This window comes from Coturnix japonica, chromosome 2 (genome assembly GCF_054131305.1).
Source record: "Coturnix japonica strain WE chromosome 2, WE-NBRP24, whole genome shotgun sequence".
Taxonomy (NCBI): Eukaryota; Metazoa; Chordata; class Aves; order Galliformes; family Phasianidae; genus Coturnix; species Coturnix japonica.
This window is the reverse complement of record NC_140664.1, coordinates 55127116-55145997: the sequence shown is the minus strand read 5'-3', so window position 1 is coordinate 55145997 and position 18882 is coordinate 55127116. Positions and strand designations below refer to the sequence as shown.

The window sequence follows — 18882 nt, the reverse complement described above, 5'->3', positions numbered from 1 at the left end:
ATCTACAGATTGTGTATTTGCACAGGTGCTTTTGGTTGGAAATGTAGCTTACAGTGAGGGATAAAATGTCTGACAGTTTTGCATTGCTTTAAGACACATGTTGGCAGTTCATTTCTATGTACACTGTGTTGTATTACCTTGTTAATGTAATCTGAAAGCTCTCATATCCAGCAATATATGATGCTAGTCTGGTCAGGCTCTGTTTTCCAGATCCACCCACACCAACTAACAATGCATTTCCTTGTGGAGTACGAATAATCCGTGATATTTTAATCAAATGAGTGATTGCATCCTATGTATTGGAAAAAGAAAAGGGAGGTGAGGGATGTTAAGGTACAAAAAATAATACAGTGCATATTTATCTAAAAGCTGAGCAACTGCCTCACAAAAGCTAGAGGCCTTCTTTGAAGCCAGCTGCGGAATAGCTGAATACTCAGTCCTCTACTCAACAAAATATTTCCCCTTTCTTCAGTGACCAGCAGACCTAGTTCATATGACACGCTGTCAAATGCAATATTTTTACTTAGCAGAATCCAATATATGCCTCCTTAGGGGTCTGGAGGAAAATGAGAAAGAGATTAACACCCTCCTCCAACTCTTTAGGTGAACTACTTATAATCTCTCTAAGTAGGCTGCCAAAAGTACACTATAGGAATTTCTTAGTCAACTCTCGTTTTTATCTTAGAGTAACAAATAATCTGAAATGTTCTAAAGATCAACCAAAGCACCGAATATAAAGATAAAAGAGCACCAAGCATCAAGAGGCCTTTGAGCCAGATGACTATCATGTGAACTGTAAAAACAAATGAGTTGTGCATTGGATTATGCAAAACAGGAGGGGAAAAAAAATGGGGAACAATAAAAGATGGAATAATTTTTGAGAATTAAAACATTTGGGAGACACAAACATGGCTTTATGTATCTATAAGGATCACTGGATACATGTTTTGCCATTTTGAGTTATCTCCACGAATAATCTGATGGAAGCGTTTAAAACACATGCATCGGTGAAATGCAAAAGACCAGGTGGTTTTGTAGTAACATAACTAGAAGCGCGAATACCTTGAAAAATACTAAATCCATTTTTGATCCTCTGAAGCTTTCATTGTACTGTTCCATGAACATTTGTAGTCTTTCAGCCAAATAATCCAAAGATGGGACAGGCTCATAAATTTTAGGAGCCTTCAATTCTACATCATCAGGTTCATCTCCTGTGGCTTCTGGAGCATCACGCAAAAAATCTGCAAAGTATAATTCTGTAGATCCATCTTTAAATAGATTCTGATCATGTTCTGCAGCAGCAGTCTACAACAATACATTAAGGATCATTTTAATTATGAAACATTTTATTGGTTCCTCTCTGTAGTGCAGACTTAAATACTATTTGCCTACCTTTTTCATCATGTCTTCAAACCAGTCTTTATCACTTTGGCTGATGAACCTGTCTGCAATAACACGTCTGCATTCATGCTGGAACAGGGCTACCAAAACACTGATGCTCTGGCAGACTTCAGAAGTAACTGTTAGCATTCCTTGCCAAATACGACTAAGGTCTCGTAAATTAAAGATGTAATGAAATTTAGCAGGAGTTGGTAAGATCTGCAAGAGAACATCATAATCTACGTTCAAATAACCACTAAATAGAAATATTTCCTATCTAGACTTAAATTAATACTGTATATTTTCACAAACTTCAACATCAATATTGCATTATAGCAGAAATGCATGCTTGGCATTTAAAAAGCAAAGGTGAAAATGAAGAAATGACAGTAGCAATAACCAGCTCTTTAATTTCACATAAATTTCACACAAATTTCTTTGAATCTTTTGGGCTCCAGGAATACAGACTGGAGAGCAGCCAGGAAAGTTAGTTAACAGTGGCATTAAAGGCCACAGTAAGAACATCAATATTGCTTAAAATGTGTTGCTTTTCCTACTCTCTCTTCCAAATCATTTCTGTCACTCTTTTTTCATCCTTTCCAAGACTACATGAGGAAGTCAATAAGAAAAAAGGAAAAGAACATGAAAAAAAGAAAAAACAAAATAGAGAAGAAGTTGAGGAAAGAGGATTTGAAAATAAATAAATAAATAAATAAATAAATAATGATTTACCAAAACTCACCAGTACTAAGCAGGACTTTTGTTGAATATAATGGTTGATACTTGAAAATTAAACTAGAACTCATTATTCCTTAAAAACAAATGGGTCCAATATTAATTCCTGCAAAACACTACTGGTGATCAGCCACCAAATGGATGGAACTCCATTCACTGTGACTCTTTGAGCCCAGCCATCCTACTAGTCCTTTACCTAGAGAACAACATACCTACCCAAGCCATGAGCTCGGACATGAGACTACTACAGAAAAACATGTCAAATGCTTTACTGCAATCCAGGTAAACAACATCCACAGCCTTTCACCCATCTACTTGGAGGCATCTTGATATAGAAGGTTAGTCAGGCAGGTTAAGTGGGAAGTACCTGCCTTTTATAAACACATGCAGACTGCTTCTGCATCATTCATTTGCCCCATATGTGCCACGTGATGATATTCAAGACAATCTGCTCCATGACATCCCCTAGTACCACGGTCAGATTGGCAGGCTTCTAATTCCCTGGATTCACCTTCATGCTCTTCTTGTAGACTGGGCCACATCTGCCAACCTCTGGTCAACAAGGACCTCCTTGGATGGCTGGGTCTGATGGTAATTACTGAAGTTGGCTATGTCGGATCTTTACAATTCTAAACATCCTTTTAGAAGATTCCTGCTTAATTTTTAATTTATGGTTCCTTACACCCTCAAATAAAAGACATCTAAATGCTCTCATCAGCTACGCTCTCTGTATTACGTTCAAATTTTGTTGGTCAAATAGCGAGGTACTTACATTAAAAAATTCAGAATGGGAACTTCAGATAACAGTTATACCTACAGGTATCATGTCAAGTATAAACATACATGGCAGTACAAAAAGTCTGGGTTTCATTATTTTGTCACAGTCAGATGCTTCAAAGACTTCATTATGGACATAAATTTACCTTTGCTTTTGTTGTTTGCCATACTTTTCGTGTTGTAGATACTAACGCGGAAGCCAGTTTACATATTTCCTCAGAAAAACCTCGTTGCTCACAGAAATAGCCTTCAGCTACTGTTCGAAATATTTTGTCAATAGATGAACTGGAAGGCAGTGTGCAGTTGTAGATGGTGAAGTGTCGTTTCAGGCGTTGTGGGATGTCATTCCGACCTCCCCCAGGGTGAATCATTGCAGCTACAAACTGGATATCAACCACGTTCGTAAATTCACCTGGCTTCTCCAAGTTGTAGAAACCTTTCTGTTCCATCAACTGTCTTACAATCTCATTGGTGATCTAGATATCCCCCCAAAAAAAAGAAATGGAGCAGTTAAGTATTTCAGGGAGGAAGGAAGGAAGGAAGGGAGGAAGGAAGGGAAGGAGGAAGGGAGGAATAGAAACTCTACAGTATAACAAATCAGTAAACAAAAGGAAACATTTCCCATATTTCTGAATTTTGTGTATTTTGTTAGGCATTTCAGCAATTTATAAAGCTATATAAAGTAGTAAGAAGAGCCCCAGTGTGGTGAATTAGCTGCATTAAGCTTTGTGGGCTATGTAGTAGTGAACATGAGGTCTGACATCCAACTCAGTTTCCATAACACCAATCTAAGAAAATGCGTATCTTTGAAGTTACATCCAATCAATTTCTTCAGATTGACGTAGGCACATAGATGAGTGACATAGAATGGTTAGTTCAGCGCAAAATATAATCACACTGGTACAGAGGTAGTGAGAGAACAGGATTATGGAGCTACATAAGGTGGAGGAATATGACATTTTCAGCAAGTCTTTTAAAGTCAAAGTTACAGAGTACAGGTCAATAAAGAATTCATTTATTAGTACCTCCAAACAGCTCACTAGACTTCTGTGTCAACTATAGCATTGGATTTCACCTAATAATAACTGTACTGTAATGTCCAGAGTGGATGAAAGAATTTCTGTTTGCTACCTGGATTTGTATATATTCTTTCTCAAACTGGCTCTTAGTACAGATAGTTTGTAAATTCTGCAGGCTCTGTACATAGACAAAACAAAAGACTTTAAATCTATAATGTCTGCACCAAATGGCTTTATGCTGGCACTAATCCTTCAGGGCTGACAGTTTATCACCCACAGAATAACTGCCTTGGGGAAATCGCTTTTAGGAGACAGACTACTAGTACATATTATATTTTTTTCCCTAAATTTTCTTACTTCTGAGACCAGAATGTCACTATTTGCATCAGTAGTAATGGTAAGACCAGCAGTTCTCAAATGTTAACAGTTTCCTTTTACCTGATCACCCCATTCATTAATCACAGGCATGTTGATGTCATCAATAAAGACAGTCATTTTCTTCCCTGCTGGAGGACCATAAGTAGTACCCATTCTTTTATCTACGTAACTTTCTATGCTCCTTTGGAACATATTCGGTAGAGTTGCAGAAGAAAAGTTTAGGCGCTTGGACAAGTGAACATCAGGATCATACTTGCTCATGTAATCCTGTAAGATAAACCAATTTTAAGCAAATTACACTGGTAACTCCAGGTTATTTCAAGTGACAGGAGACACAGCTGCCCTGCAGTCATCAAACATCTACAAAATCTCAGTCCTGATAGTAACTTTAAGATGTCCAGTAGCAACTTATTTAAAATAAACATACTGTCTCCCACCTAAAATTCAAGCTCCCTGTTAATGTTTAATGCTTAGAAACGTTACAGAAAAGTTTTAATAACACCTACTAAGTGTCTCAACAAATGACGTATGACAACTCAGGATGATAATAAATTTTGCATCAGTAATTGCTGAGAGGTTTCCAAACTCAAGCTGTTAATGATCATGTGTTATGGCAGTCTTCCAGGAAAAAAGAACAGAAAAACAATTTTTACATTTACACCATACCACAATTCCTTACAACTAAGGCAGAGTAAAGGAAGAGTAATGTAAAATTAAACACAGATAGATCAAATTTACTGATATTTATCTTCCCTTAATGAAGGACTCCTTGGGTTTTATGAACGCATACAATTCCCAAAGCAGTTGCTAACGCCCTAAAACAACAAGAGTTTCACTCTTCTTATTTAGAGTGGTTTTATAATGGAATTTTAAAAAGAAGAAGAAAAAAAAAAAAAAGAAAAAAAAAAAGGAACCCTTGAGTCACAACAAGACATACATATAAAACAAGGGAAATGCTTTGTTTAGCAAGAATCCTGGGACATAAATTAGTACTAAAAATTCCAGATTTCTAAAATTATTTCTGTAAAAAGTTCTCCCACCATGATGACAAAGTTGAATGTACCTCACATTCTTATCTTTATAAAGGCACTGATGAGAGATGTTTGGTATGTCATAAAAGTAAACCTCTGTCATTGCTGATTAAGCAGCCAAAGCCAATTCACCACAACCATGAACGCATAACCACTCATAACCACTCTAAATACACACTTCTACTTTATTCATTACAGCATTTCATATTCCTTACATGGTAATGATAACATTCCCCAGCACATAAATGAGAAATATGTTTGAAAAATAAGTTTATTCAATGAGGTTATTTTAGTTAGTTAACTATCAGATTCTGTATGTAATTTTCAATGTTATCACACAAGCTTCAAGTCAAATTCAGTTCTTTTGCAGTTCAAGGATTAAGAATACAGAGTGCTAAGTAAAGATCTTAAAAGCCATTCCATTATAAGTTCTTTATTTAATATACTGATGTCTTACTCTAACCTTCAGATTAGTACCTGAAGAGTTCTATATTGAAACTTTTTACTTCTTTATGAAAGTAGATGCTTATGTCTAGAACTTTCTTCTTCACAAGGTACTGAAAAGTAAAATTCTACAGAAGGAGAAAGCAGAAAAGGAACATTTGTAAGGGTAGTTAATTATCAGTCAACCTTAAATAAGATCAAATATCTGTTGGCACTTTTTGACACTAAACTCCCATGTGTAAGGAACATACTCTGCTCTGTAGAATAGACTTTGGGTAAGCAACACCCAAGAATCAGTTCCAATTATTTTTAGGGACAGGAATGGCAGCTGAAATATCAAGGTTGCCAGTATCTGGCCAAAATCCAGTATGCAGAATATCAAGACCACCATCCAGACCCCGCCTGTGCACTCTGCTAAAATAGTTCTCCAGCTGATGCCAAGAACAGAAGTTGACATTACACTGGCATGTGTGTTGGCATCAACAGCTGAGCTGAAAAAGTAGTATTAATGGCAACTGGCACTGGTACAATTCACTTTATGTCAGGGCTCAGAAAGCACATCCCTGAAGGACATAAAATGGTTCCAGATTTTATGAAAGCCAAAGGTCAGTTTAGGCCAGTGTTTTTCAAATATTTTTAATTTCCAAAATTCTACAAATCCTCCCATAGAGGCACAGATGCTTGTATAATAAATTCAGTTCTCCTAACAGTAGGTTAGTCTTATGAGGCTATCTTTCATTGACGAAAGAGTATACATATTTCCCTGAAAACTTTAGAAACCATGCTTAAAAGCCACGACACTTTTGTTTTTTGAAAGGGATTTCAAGTTTGATGTGAAATCTGTGTTTGTTCGTTCTTTTTTTTTTTTTTAATTGTCTTCTGTAGTAAGTTACTAATTGTTACATGTCATTAATACATACTTTAATAGTTATTGTGTTCTTATTTTCTTGCACTGAAAGAGCAGTTTCCCTCAGTTTCCATTGAGGGAAATAAAATAATAGATTTTGTGCACTAAATTTACCCTCTGATACATTACCCCAAGTAAAGAAGGAAGTTGCTTATTTCTTTTCAGTGTGGCTTGTGAAGAAAGTCCAAGCAACAAGGATGTAAAAAAAAAAATAAAAATCAATTCACATACTTCACCACTGAGAAAGGAAAAGGAAATAATAAATAAGTAAATAATCCTTCAAGAATTAATATTTTCTTAGTAAAATCACCAGTTTGACTTCTCCAAGGAAAAGAAAGATAAAAGAGCATTTACAAGTCACACAACCTTGTGATCACGGTTAGCAAAGTTTAAATAAACTCTTTGTACTAAAATACAGATATTTTTGGTTTTTTGATTGTAGACTATGTGAGTATTGGGAAAATGCCTCAGTGGGAGGCATTGATCTTTCACTTCAACTTAACATTTCTGCCAATGTCAATTATTTTTATTTCAGTGTTATCATATAAAGATATAACATGTTCTTCCATTCAACCTACCTTAATCATAACTGTTTTTCCAGTTCCCTGTTCCCCAATTAGCAGAACAGCTTTTCCTTGCTTCATGACAGTGTACATTAGAAAGTCTGTTCGAACACTGTCTACATTTGGAACTAGAATGGAAGTATATTCTGGTACTGAATCTTTAGGGTAAATATATTCAGGGACCTGCAAAAGAAAGTTGTGAAAAATGTTTGAGATTTTGTACACTGCCTCACAGGCACTCTACATTAGAACACAAAAACAAATGCACTGCATTAGCAAAATATCTCTGCCTGAAAGCTAAGCATTGATTTATAACCAAGCAGTACCTTGCCAAGCTTTTGTAAAAGGATGTTAGTATACTAATGGGATATTTTCATTTCACAATTCTCTATTACATGAAGATAGCTTCTTCTTGCTGGGTGATACTAGTGTGACAGACAGCAGGCAAACCTAAGGTAACTTTTCTGTTTCTCTTCCAAAGCTATTTCAAATGCACGTTTCCATTCTCCACTAAAGATACTTATGGAGAAAAGAAAAATGTCTTTCAAAAAGGAAACTCTTGCACAGTTCATAGGGTTAATCTTCTTAACTGAATTATGGAGGGCTTTAAGTGATAAAATAATATCGCTCTTACCAAATACATCTTTCTTTTATAATCATTAAGAAAGCTTAGCATGTCACAGCATACGAACCTTCTTTGACCAGTGCTCCCACTGGCCACTGGTACTAATACCAAATTCAAACATGGTTTCTTCGCCATTCACAGCTGGAAGTTCTTTCACCGCAGAATGCTTTCGTAGGAACAGCTCCATTTTCAGCCTGTCATCCGGTTCCAAAAGAGCTCCTATTGACCACATTACAGCAAAAATGAACAAGCGAGCAATATGTTCCTCACTGAGTTGCTTTTCATTTCGATCTGACAATAAACCCTGCAAAGCAGATGCAATATGTGACAACCACTGTCCTAGGACAACATCCCAGCACAAATAACAGAATGACAGATAGAAAGACCAATGTCGTATCTACCTGTAGAAGGTCGATAGCTTGTTTGATGTACATACATTCTAAAACTGCCATTTTTGGTGTCACAGCAGAGAAAACAAAATTGATCATATCCTGGAAAGGAAAAATATCATTTTAGGAATCTGCTTCCTTGTTTCAAGGGTATGCTTCATCCTTAGACATGGCCAATTTCTTAAATTCAACAATATTCTCAGCCATATTCCTAACAAATGTTTTCCCCATTCCTGGAATTACAAGTATCTGAACAAACCAGGAAAATTGGTTAGCAATAATATATTCTAAAATACATTTTGATTTACCGCAGTCAGCAGAATTATTCACATAAGCTGTACAGCAATGTTCTAAGAAGCAATTTGAAGATTGCTTTTCAGTTATATAAAAAATCTGCCATTTGTGCTCTCCACTGGAGATTTTAATCTACCATTGCCATTTGTGTAGTGGGAAGATAGAAGCACTCAACCTGCTGCAATGATATGCATGTAACGCATGATCTCACCACTATAAATTTATATCTGATCTGTTCTCATTGAACCATATTGTACCTAACTCTCTTTAAGCTAATATACTATTTTCTGTAGAATCATGACAGGATCCAAAGGGAATTTTGCAAATGATTTAAATTTAATCCAGACTTTTCCCAGATTATTCCATAGTGATGGCTACTGTGCCTGCCTCAAGTTTTCTCTTAAGATCTTCAGCAAAGTTGCAAATTGATGTAAAGTCCACTCTGAGAAGAGCAGAATTGTTCTAAAATATCAATTGCCGCCTACATGAAAGCAGCGTGGGAGATTCAGTTCTAAAGACCTTAAAAACTTGGACCTAAGCTCCTCTGAGATTCAGCTGCTTCATCTGAATAATAGGATAGCTGTCACACTGAGAACCTCAAATTGCTTAATAATTGGTTTGAGACACTCAGAATAAAGATATTTCATAAGTCAAAGTTCTCTGTACTATAAGGAGCTCTGTTTTCACCAAAAGCATTTTCATGCTACTTAAAATTCCAGTGAGGTTTGTGTTATTCTTGTTCTTTGAGTTAATGGAAAAAAAGAAAAGCATTAGGTCTATATACACCAGTATTTCATTATTACTATTTTTAAAACAATTTTTAAAACAGATAGTAGGATGCAAGTTCTAGACAGCAATTATCACGTGTTAGCTACATATATTTTGTTTGGATGGGAGACTGGAAAAACTGAGTTCGGCCATGATCAATAAAGAAAAATTGTAAACAATTTGGATCAGGAATTCTTTATCTTACAACAAAAGACTACAAAACAAAATCATATGGTAAAAACTTGTATGAGAAAATATCCCACTGTCAATTCCAGTATTACTGTAGTTGCAGTGGAACTCACTGGACTTTACAATACAGGTTAGGACAAGAAGTTGGTTTTGACAAACACAACTAAATTATGCCAAGTTATTAATATTTGTGATAGTAACTTAAGCATCAACATTTAAATAGTAAAAATAGGAAAGTCTGGATTATGCATTCATCTCTATGCTCCAGAGGTAACAGCAGCCTTTACCCAGATGTGATTAGGGTGAGATCTAACATGGAAGGAGAGAGATGTCATATCTGTCTACTCTGCTATTTTCAGGACTTTAGGAATTCTCTAAAATAGATCAATAATGGGTCCAGGATAACATATTTTAAAAATAACTTATATATATATATATATATGTATGTACGTATATATTTACATCAGGTAAGATCTGTTGACTACTTATAGCAGCAACATTCACAGATTTAACAAACAATGCTACTAAAGCTTTAAGAGAGCAGAGACGTTGGAAGGGGATGGAAGTTAATTTGAAATCACTCTATGATTCTATGGTTGTAATTACTCTCAAGCAGGGAACGTTACTGAGAAGAAAGAACAGAGACTGGGACAATGAATATCCAACCACACAATCACCCTGTATAAAATATGTCATGGAAGTAGAAAGGACTCAAGAATAATCTCAATTTACAAGAAGGCTGCAGCTTAGCTTCTTTTTTTGTTTTGTTTTGTTCTTCACTTTATCCCTGTCTTTTACATGAAAGCTAATATCTTGCAGAATATTCCACTATTCATTAAAAGAATTATACTCTTTCCATTAATTCATAACTTATTCTCTGGGACTTCCTCCTACATAACTGCTACTTGCTGTACCTTTATTAATGATGGTTTTGTCCAGTATATAGGCTTTCAGCAACAAATACTGTTTTCATTACCAAATAAGATCACTGGAGATTTTTTTAAGCAAACTGGAATTACTGAAGTAAGCATCTTACTTCAGTTTTAGTCAGTTTTTCCAATTCAGATTGTCTTCACAAGACTCAGGCTGGATGTGGCTCTGGGCAGGCTGTTTTGGTGGTTGGTGACCCTGCACATAGCAGGGGGGTTGAAACTACATGATCACTGGTCCTTTTCAACCCAGGCCATTCTATGATTCTATGACCTCTATAGGTATTCTTAAGGTCTGACTCTCCTTAGTTACTGTATTTCCATGTACAGCCTAATCTTAATTTTCTTAAAAAGAAAAGAAAAAAAAAAACAAAAAAAACAAAAAAAGATATTTGAAAGCTGCATACATCTGTGCTTTTCTTAATACTAGCATTAAATTGACTTAGCTCTGTACTTGGGCTTTGATACTACTGTTAAAGCATCTTATTTCACAAATTTTCTTTTAGTATTTAGTTATCCTTTTTTTTTTACATATATATGTGGAGGGAAATATTAACTGTAAAAAGAGCTATCTGAATAGAAAAGTAGTGTCACCCTCATCTGTAAAATCACTGTCACCGCTTCTATTATATGAGCAGCAAAGATAGCTCATTAGGAGTGAGAAAAAGCTGACAGCATGACAGCTTTCATTTACATTTCGATAGTTCCAACTATAGCCTTCAGCACAGAACTAACTTCATATTTCACTGTATTTTCATCTCTCAATCTAATAAAATACATATTTTTTCCAGACTTTATTGCTATTGCTTCAGGCTTGGATATTTTAAATGTTGTTATTATATTTTTGGAGCAAGTTATAGCAAAAAAAAAATATAAACAGAATTGTAGCAAAGAAGCACTAAATTGACCCACATATACATCACTTTGGAAGCATATTTTACAATTCATTATCAGAATTGATTCTCTTGCTGCTGCAGTAAATACTATGTCATATCATTATGTTTTTGAGGTAGAACAAAATGAATAGCTTGTTAAACATCAGTTATGAAGTAAACAGGCACTAAAATGAAACATATCTGAGAGAAGACATTTTTTAGCATTCTAGGCATTCCAAAACATAAAGCAAAAATAATCTTTCTGAAAATGTCACTCAAAGTTCATTATAAACAGCATTTTTAAAATCCAGCAAAGAAGAAAAATATTACAGGAGGAGTCTTTGTGAAGACTGACTCAACTCACATAGGAAAATTGGAGAAGAGAGCAAATGGGAAGAGATGGGATATCAACAAGCTGCATTTGTTACACAGATCTTAAGCGAGGAAATCAAAAGATCACAAAGCTGAAAGATTAAAAAGTAATTATTTCTATAAACCTTTTCAAAGAAAAATAAGTAATTTTTTGTAACTGAAAAAATTATACTGCTAAGATTGTTCATTAGGACCACTGTCCATCACACTAATGATAACTTTTAAAATATTCATTATGCTAGGCTAAAATGGAGAGAAAGAATGTTCTGAATTCTCCCTGTGTACCTATTGATTGAGCAGAACTTAGTAAGGGAACGTATCAAAGAGATGCCATCTCAGAACTCTCTTCTGGAACAGATGCACAGATTATGAAATGAGAAGGGATACTGCAGTCACTTCTATTGAAGTTTAGAACATCATACAGCATCAAATCGCCCTCAATTAATTTGAGCTACCACATATTATTTAAAAATACATAAAAATAAATAAGGGACCAAATGCATTCTTGTCACAACTGAAACTGAGAAAGATTATAATAGTAAGATCTGAAAGAAATTAAGCTTCATTCACGCTATTTCAAATTTAACAAAAAACACAGAAGTTTATCCACTTCCTTTATGTAATCTAACAAGAACTAAAACTGTAGTAACAATTAAAAAGAGAGCATTTCTGTTTTGACATCACCATAAAATAATCATGGATTTAACAACTCACTGCCAAATATCCTACATAATCAAAACAAAACATCCAGACTATTCATCTGATATAGTCTCATTTGTTCACTAACATTAGAGATCATTTTCTTTCCTTTTTTTTTTAAAGCCTTCATTCTTATTATATTACATAAACAAACACAAGTAAATCACTGAAACAACATTTAGGATTAAACAGTGCTACATTAATAAAGAATAAGGAATGTCTTTTTTTTTCTTTCTTTTTTTTTTTTTTTTTTTTTCCCTAAAATGACTGATTTAAGTACCTGAAATACAGCACTAAAGCAATTCCAAAGAACATCAGAGTATGTAGCAGGCAGTGTTTGCAGCCAAGCCATTAAAACAGGCTTCCAATCTAACACTGAGGAACTCATGAAGACCATCCCATTACGAGAAACTGTTGCTGGGGAAGCATTGTCAATGTTATGAGGTTCAAAAATAATTTTGCAACTGGGGGACATCGGAATACGATCTCCATTGGCCAAAGTCAGGGTCTTATTATCGTCCAGTACAGAGTTCAGGTTTTCAATCCATATTGCATCAACAGGCCCATCCAAAACTATCCAAATATGTTCACCCTAAAGAAAGAGACACATACGCAACTTCATGTAAACTGAAAACATAAAAAAATAGACATTTAATCTCAGAGGATGTGCTTTTGGATTATATGATTTGCTGCTGACTGCCTCAGTATGTACTGCAGTTTTCATAAACAGCTCAGTGATTGAACCCTTCTTTTATTTAAACTGTGCCACATCAGAAACAAATCTCAAAGAATTGTGACAAACAAGAGTTTGGACTATTCAAAACATAAGACTCTCCCTCTCTCCTAAAAACAAAACAAAACAAAACAAAACAAAAACACATTAGCAAACCCATCGTTCATCAAGGTGAATGAAAACATTTCCAGTTAAATTAAGCTACAGGCACAGGTTCCTTGTGGGATGCTACTTAGTTTTCTCATACAAGGCTTCCTAGTCTCTGAATGAGAACTGAATAAAACTAAAACTTCTTAAGATTTGAGTGTAATATTACACAGTGAACCTTCATGTGCAGGTGCGATAAAGGAATTTGGAAATAGAGCAGTAATGACATAAAATCAGACAGGAGAATATTACCTTTCTTGTCATGTCAAAAAATAAGTAGCTCCTGCTTTTTAATTTGAACAGCAGGACTACCTGATTACAGAAGGAAGCAAAACTCTTAAAATATATACCAATTTAATTCTGGAACCTCTGGAGCTTGGGAAGCACAGTTCTCTCTGGCATATACACATAATTCTGACTTTGGGGTACATTCAGCTGTTCAGATACAAAGCGTAACTAACAATAAATTTTCCCATTTGAATTTATAACAGAAGATTGTTCACATAAATGACAGATAATGAGATCATATGGATACAACAATAAATGCCTTTATTAACTATCACAATAGAATATCCATTACCTTCTTTGCTTTTAAAGTTTTTCTCCATAATGTAGAGAAAATGCCATCTGTCCAATCATTTGTGGCAACATCAAGGGTACCAAACATCTGGGAAGCTGTGATTGCCTTTGGGTTCATTCTCATCTCTTTATGAGGAGCACCACAATCTGTCATTGCTTTCATCAAAATATTAATGCATTTGGTCTTTCCTGCACCAGTTGGACCTAGAGTCATCATACCTTTAAAACAATTCAAACACAGTTCAAAATGAAATACCATGCTACCATTTAATGATCCTTTCCATTAGCGATCCCTGTTTTATCCAAAAGCCAGTACAAAAAAGACGTTTCTCTATAAATGCCTGGCCTATTATGACAGGCAAGTCTATGTGGGTCTGTATCCTCCCTCAGGCAGTTCTGTTCCTTTTTGTAATTGGAAAACACAACTGCCTTTTGATGTTCATATGCAATGACACTGACACGACTGGTGGTAAACAAAACCAGTACTTTCTAAATATATTAAATGAGTAGTTCCCAATACATACAAAAACAAGCATATCTTTCAGAAACACACAAAACTAAACTATGCACCTACATCTATTTATAATGACACTTGAATACATTTTTTCTTATGAAAGTAATGGCAGGAACTGCACTTTTAATTTCATCAGGGTCTGTGCATATTGTCTAAGGAAAATAAAGCATGTCTTCAAAAATAAATTGAGCCTACAGCTGATCTTTTTCAGTTTATTTTCTATATGAAGTATTCAAGAGTTCCGGAGTCTGTTCAAAAGCAAATGGACATTCAGAATGAAATTTCCAGAGCCTTCTATGGAAGACAGGTAACTCCTGTTAATCCTAGTGGTAACTGGACAGCACAGACCTTAGCTGGCTCTATAAACATCTTCAATAGAATGAGGGAACATCAAACTTGAGTTCCAGTCCTAATCTGGTACAATACAGAGTACCTGGTATGCACACATGGATTCTTTATTTGCACACATTGCCTCTACTCCAACCAAGGGGAATCATGTGTTCTATAGACTTTTCTTCATTGCATGAAATCCTATAAGGATCCATAAATCCAAAAGTCTTTTTCCCACCATGAGCAAGACTGTGAAGTAAAAAGGCCCTAGCATCCAAGTATTAGGTCACTTGGAGCTGCATGGTCAATGGAATAACAGGCATATGTGGAAAAAGACATTTAGACAGAATTCCACAGTGGAAAAAGCCCAGAGATCCTATGGAGCTTCTTGCTCTGGAGCTCTTCTTCAAATAACTTCTTCCAGAAAGAGCTATATCTAATCACAATTTAAATCATAAAAGCTCTTGTGGTTCCAGTATCAGCGTTATAATTTGATATGGAACACTGAACCCAGCAGTTTGGATGCAAATTATATATGCAACCAAGTATTAAAAAGTAGTTCCTTCATCTAATCCATAATCTGAAATAATCTTCTGAGGCATTAGCTCTCAGACTATATGTGAGCAAGTATTTCCTTCTATTCATTCCATTTGCTTGAGTTTATTGTTCACTTAATATCACACTAAGAGAATAAAAAGGATGGCTTCTTCAATATAGATTTGCTACTTTATCTTTTCTCCCTCACAGACTAAAATGCCTAGATTTATAAGAGTCTTGGCAAGCATTTCAAAGGGAGAATATTTTTGTCAACCATGAATGGTAAACCTGTTTGTACTAGCATCTATGGTATTCTTTGTAGGACTGGCTAAGTTTTATTCATCAGCCTCTTGTGGACTATAAACATGGCAGGTATAGAAAGCCTGACACTGGAAGGGACCTGTGGAGTCCATCTTGCCCAAACTCTGCTCAAGCAGGTGGAAGGATTATTTCCCCTCAGACTCACTGGCCAGATTCAAACAAAACTGCACTTGGAATTATAGTGCATGTCTAGTAAAATCTATAAAATAAAAGAGTTGACAGATTATTTTTGTAATCTTCTCAGTATCACTACTTCACAGTAACATTGAACAGGAGCTTCAGGACTGATCACTGAGCACAAATGTGGCTTTCAGAATACTGAACAAATTCAGATGACTCTGAATTGGAACAAATACTCTACACTTCAACTTATTCTATAGAAATTTCAATCATTCTGAAGGCCACCTTCTTATTTCCCATAAAAATGTAATGCTACAAAGCTAAAAATTCACTATGTGTGCATTGCACAGTGATAAAAAATCCTAATACTTTCCTATCCACATAAGCTTTAAAAATGACATCTGTCCAATTTCAAAATACGTCTTTTTTGTGAAAATAATCTACACTCCATACAGATAATATAAAAAAACTTGATTGCTTTTATGTAGCCTCACAACCTCTTCTCTCATACTAACCATGTCGGACTCGTTGAGTTTCATACAGCTGAATGAGTTTAAGAATCCATGGTGGATGATGGATAAGCCCTGCTTCCTCTGCCTGTTTTTGAATGGCTAACTGTAGTTCAGGATACACAGCTTTACCCAGAGTAATTCCAGGGAATAGGTCATTAATGAGACTCATAAATAAAGGTTCATCTTCATCCACCTATCAAGGATAAAGTAGGGAGGAAATACATTATTTATTCACTGATATTGTTATTACAGCTGTAAACACTCTTCAAGAACACACCATTTAAACGACAGTAGTAGAAAAGAGTATATTTTCCAAAGTAAATATTACACATCTGATTTATTAAGTGAATTTCATACAATGTAATCACAAGTAGCAATTTTTAAATTAAATACTTGAGGCTTATAAAAATATTAACTTTGTAATAAAATTTCTATCAATATAATCACACACATTTCTCAGTTTGTTATACAAGTCAGCGAGATTTATTAAAATTCTATTTTCCCTCAGATTTCTTATGATCTTTTTCATCCTGTAAATCACTGAAGCATGCCTATAGGTTTGACTGCATGTACCAATGAGCTGAATAAATTAACATCAGAAACAGTGTAATTGCAAGACTGGTTGCCAGTGTGAATACATGGACTCTAGATGCACTGTAACCTTTCGATTACAGCAACAGAAAGAAAGGATTAATACTTTAAATAGTGATAACAAGTCAGACTACACTATACAAGGTAGTGTTAGCTACTTCCAGTTACTTCATTCATTGCAATTCTTATAATATTCTAAAAAGACAACTGGCAGCCAAAATGTTTAATGTTTAAACTGAAACTCTGGATTAAGTATCTTCAATGACACTATTAAAAAGTAACACAATGGATTTTTCCTTTCTCTCCATAGATGGGGTAGAAAGAAGAAAAAACAAAAGGCATTTAGAGGTCCGGTCCCTTTAGATATTGGTATTTCTGATTATTTCTTCACCGGATGTTTCTGATGTGTTTTCCTCTCTTTAAGAAATACACTATAATTGTATTTGAATAAAAATAAATACTCAAGTAGAAAAAAAAAAGAAAGAAAGAAAGAAATGTATCCAACTGGTGAAGAAAAAGAGCTTTTCAAAGTGCATAATAAATACACTTCACAAAGGCTAATAAAGTACTCTGGGAAAAGACATCAGTGTTACAATACCAGTTTGGAGAGGTTCATGTCCCGCAGAACTCTCATCACTACAGTTTTCTCTGGCTCTTCGGGATTAGATCTTTTCACTGCTCCAAGTGTTCTTAAAACTGACAGGATATTTCTTAGACCAAAGTCATAGTGAACCTTGAAATGATACATAAGCACAATTGGTACCACAAGTACTAAAGGATTCAGTATCAAGAAGGGGTTGAAAAATATATTCTCTAAAGAAATCTCAGCTATTGAAGTTTTTTTTTTGTTTGCCAAGTTGCAATTTTGGCTACCACATTCACATGTCATCTGTAACAAAGCTGCTGCTTCTATCATTTTCCTAAATTCATAATATGTCAGATGCACAAACAGTAAACCACATGTCTTCAGAATGCATTTTGTTACCTGCCCACATAAGAACTGTTAATATCTTGATATGTGAGGTACTGGGATTGGTAACTAAAAGGGCCCATCTCTTGCTGATATAAAAAGAAAATACTGAAATTATACAGGTAAAATTTATTTATATGTAAGTCTATCTTATCCTATACTTATCTCAATTCATGCTCTGATATTTTCATAGCAACTGAGGTATCTCCACAAATAAGATGTCTTTTGATCTATATACAATTATTTGTAACGTATGATTCACTATTGCTATCACTGACAAACTGGAACAACACACTAAGCACTGCTCAAAACTTCAGCAATGAGTAGCTAACTGGTTATTACTCATCAGTTTGTAGGGGATATCAAGATGGTGAAAAATACCATAGCTGCAGTTCAAAATGACTGAGAAAATTCAACAAAAGATCAACATAGGATGAATTTAAATAAAGAAAAGTGAAAAATACTGCAGGGAAGATGATATCCGACTGCAAAAAATGTGAGGAACAACTCTTCTTTATTGAGATGAAAATCAGTCAGATGCAGAAAGCATTCTGAAAGAAAGTATGTGTCATGGGTCTCAAACCACAGATTCACCAATCACGTAAATCAACAACTATACAAGGCAATAATGATGCAAGCAATACTTTTGGGACAGTTGAAAAGATCTTTCCATTGAAGTTGGCGCTTTCATACCATGCCCAAAAGTTGGATTCTACACTTGAAGTTGAACCAATACTGAAGATAATCTATAAAGATATGAGCCAACTATAAAACACACTATATCACAAAGAGTGTGCTTTATAAGTAGGGAGAGTAAATGTGTAGCACATAGGATGACTTACAATTGAAGACTTCAATGTGCAAAAAAATCTGCAAAGAGGAAGGCAGAAGGAATAGGCAGGAAAAGGAGCAATGTATTCAGTTACGGCATGGGAGATTCAAGATTACGGCATGGGAGATTCAAATCAGCTTTATGGAAAACTTTGTGACCATAAGGAAAATCAAACTTTGGAACAGACTGCCTGAGAAAGTGCAGGCTGCCTGTCAATTGAAAATGTTAAGAAGAGTCACAAATATTTACAGCAAATTATCTAGCTAAGAAAACAGCCTCGGTGGTGCCAAGTGATAGGATGACAGGCAATAGGCATAAATGG

At 35.1% G+C, this 18882-nt stretch overlaps 1 protein-coding gene across 1 annotated transcript in view; it reads right to left on the bottom strand.

Annotated features, from left to right (window-relative positions):
* Positions 1–18882, bottom strand: part of LOC107309909 (dynein axonemal heavy chain 5-like) — a 140147-nt gene that overhangs the window by 70805 nt on the left and 50460 nt on the right. Inside the window, exons 45-56 of the mRNA XM_085539832.1 lie at positions 17357–17491; positions 16171–16360; positions 13835–14052; positions 12655–12966; positions 8261–8350; positions 7927–8163; positions 7250–7417; positions 4350–4556; positions 3039–3368; positions 1393–1599; positions 1063–1305; positions 138–292 (exon numbers count right to left, since the gene is read on the bottom strand). Of these exons, the coding sequence (XP_085395958.1) occupies positions 138–292; positions 1063–1305; positions 1393–1599; positions 3039–3368; positions 4350–4556; positions 7250–7417; positions 7927–8163; positions 8261–8350; positions 12655–12966; positions 13835–14052; positions 16171–16360; positions 17357–17491 (2492 nt within the window). The remainder of the gene's footprint in view (positions 1–137; positions 293–1062; positions 1306–1392; positions 1600–3038; positions 3369–4349; positions 4557–7249; positions 7418–7926; positions 8164–8260; positions 8351–12654; positions 12967–13834; positions 14053–16170; positions 16361–17356; positions 17492–18882) is intronic.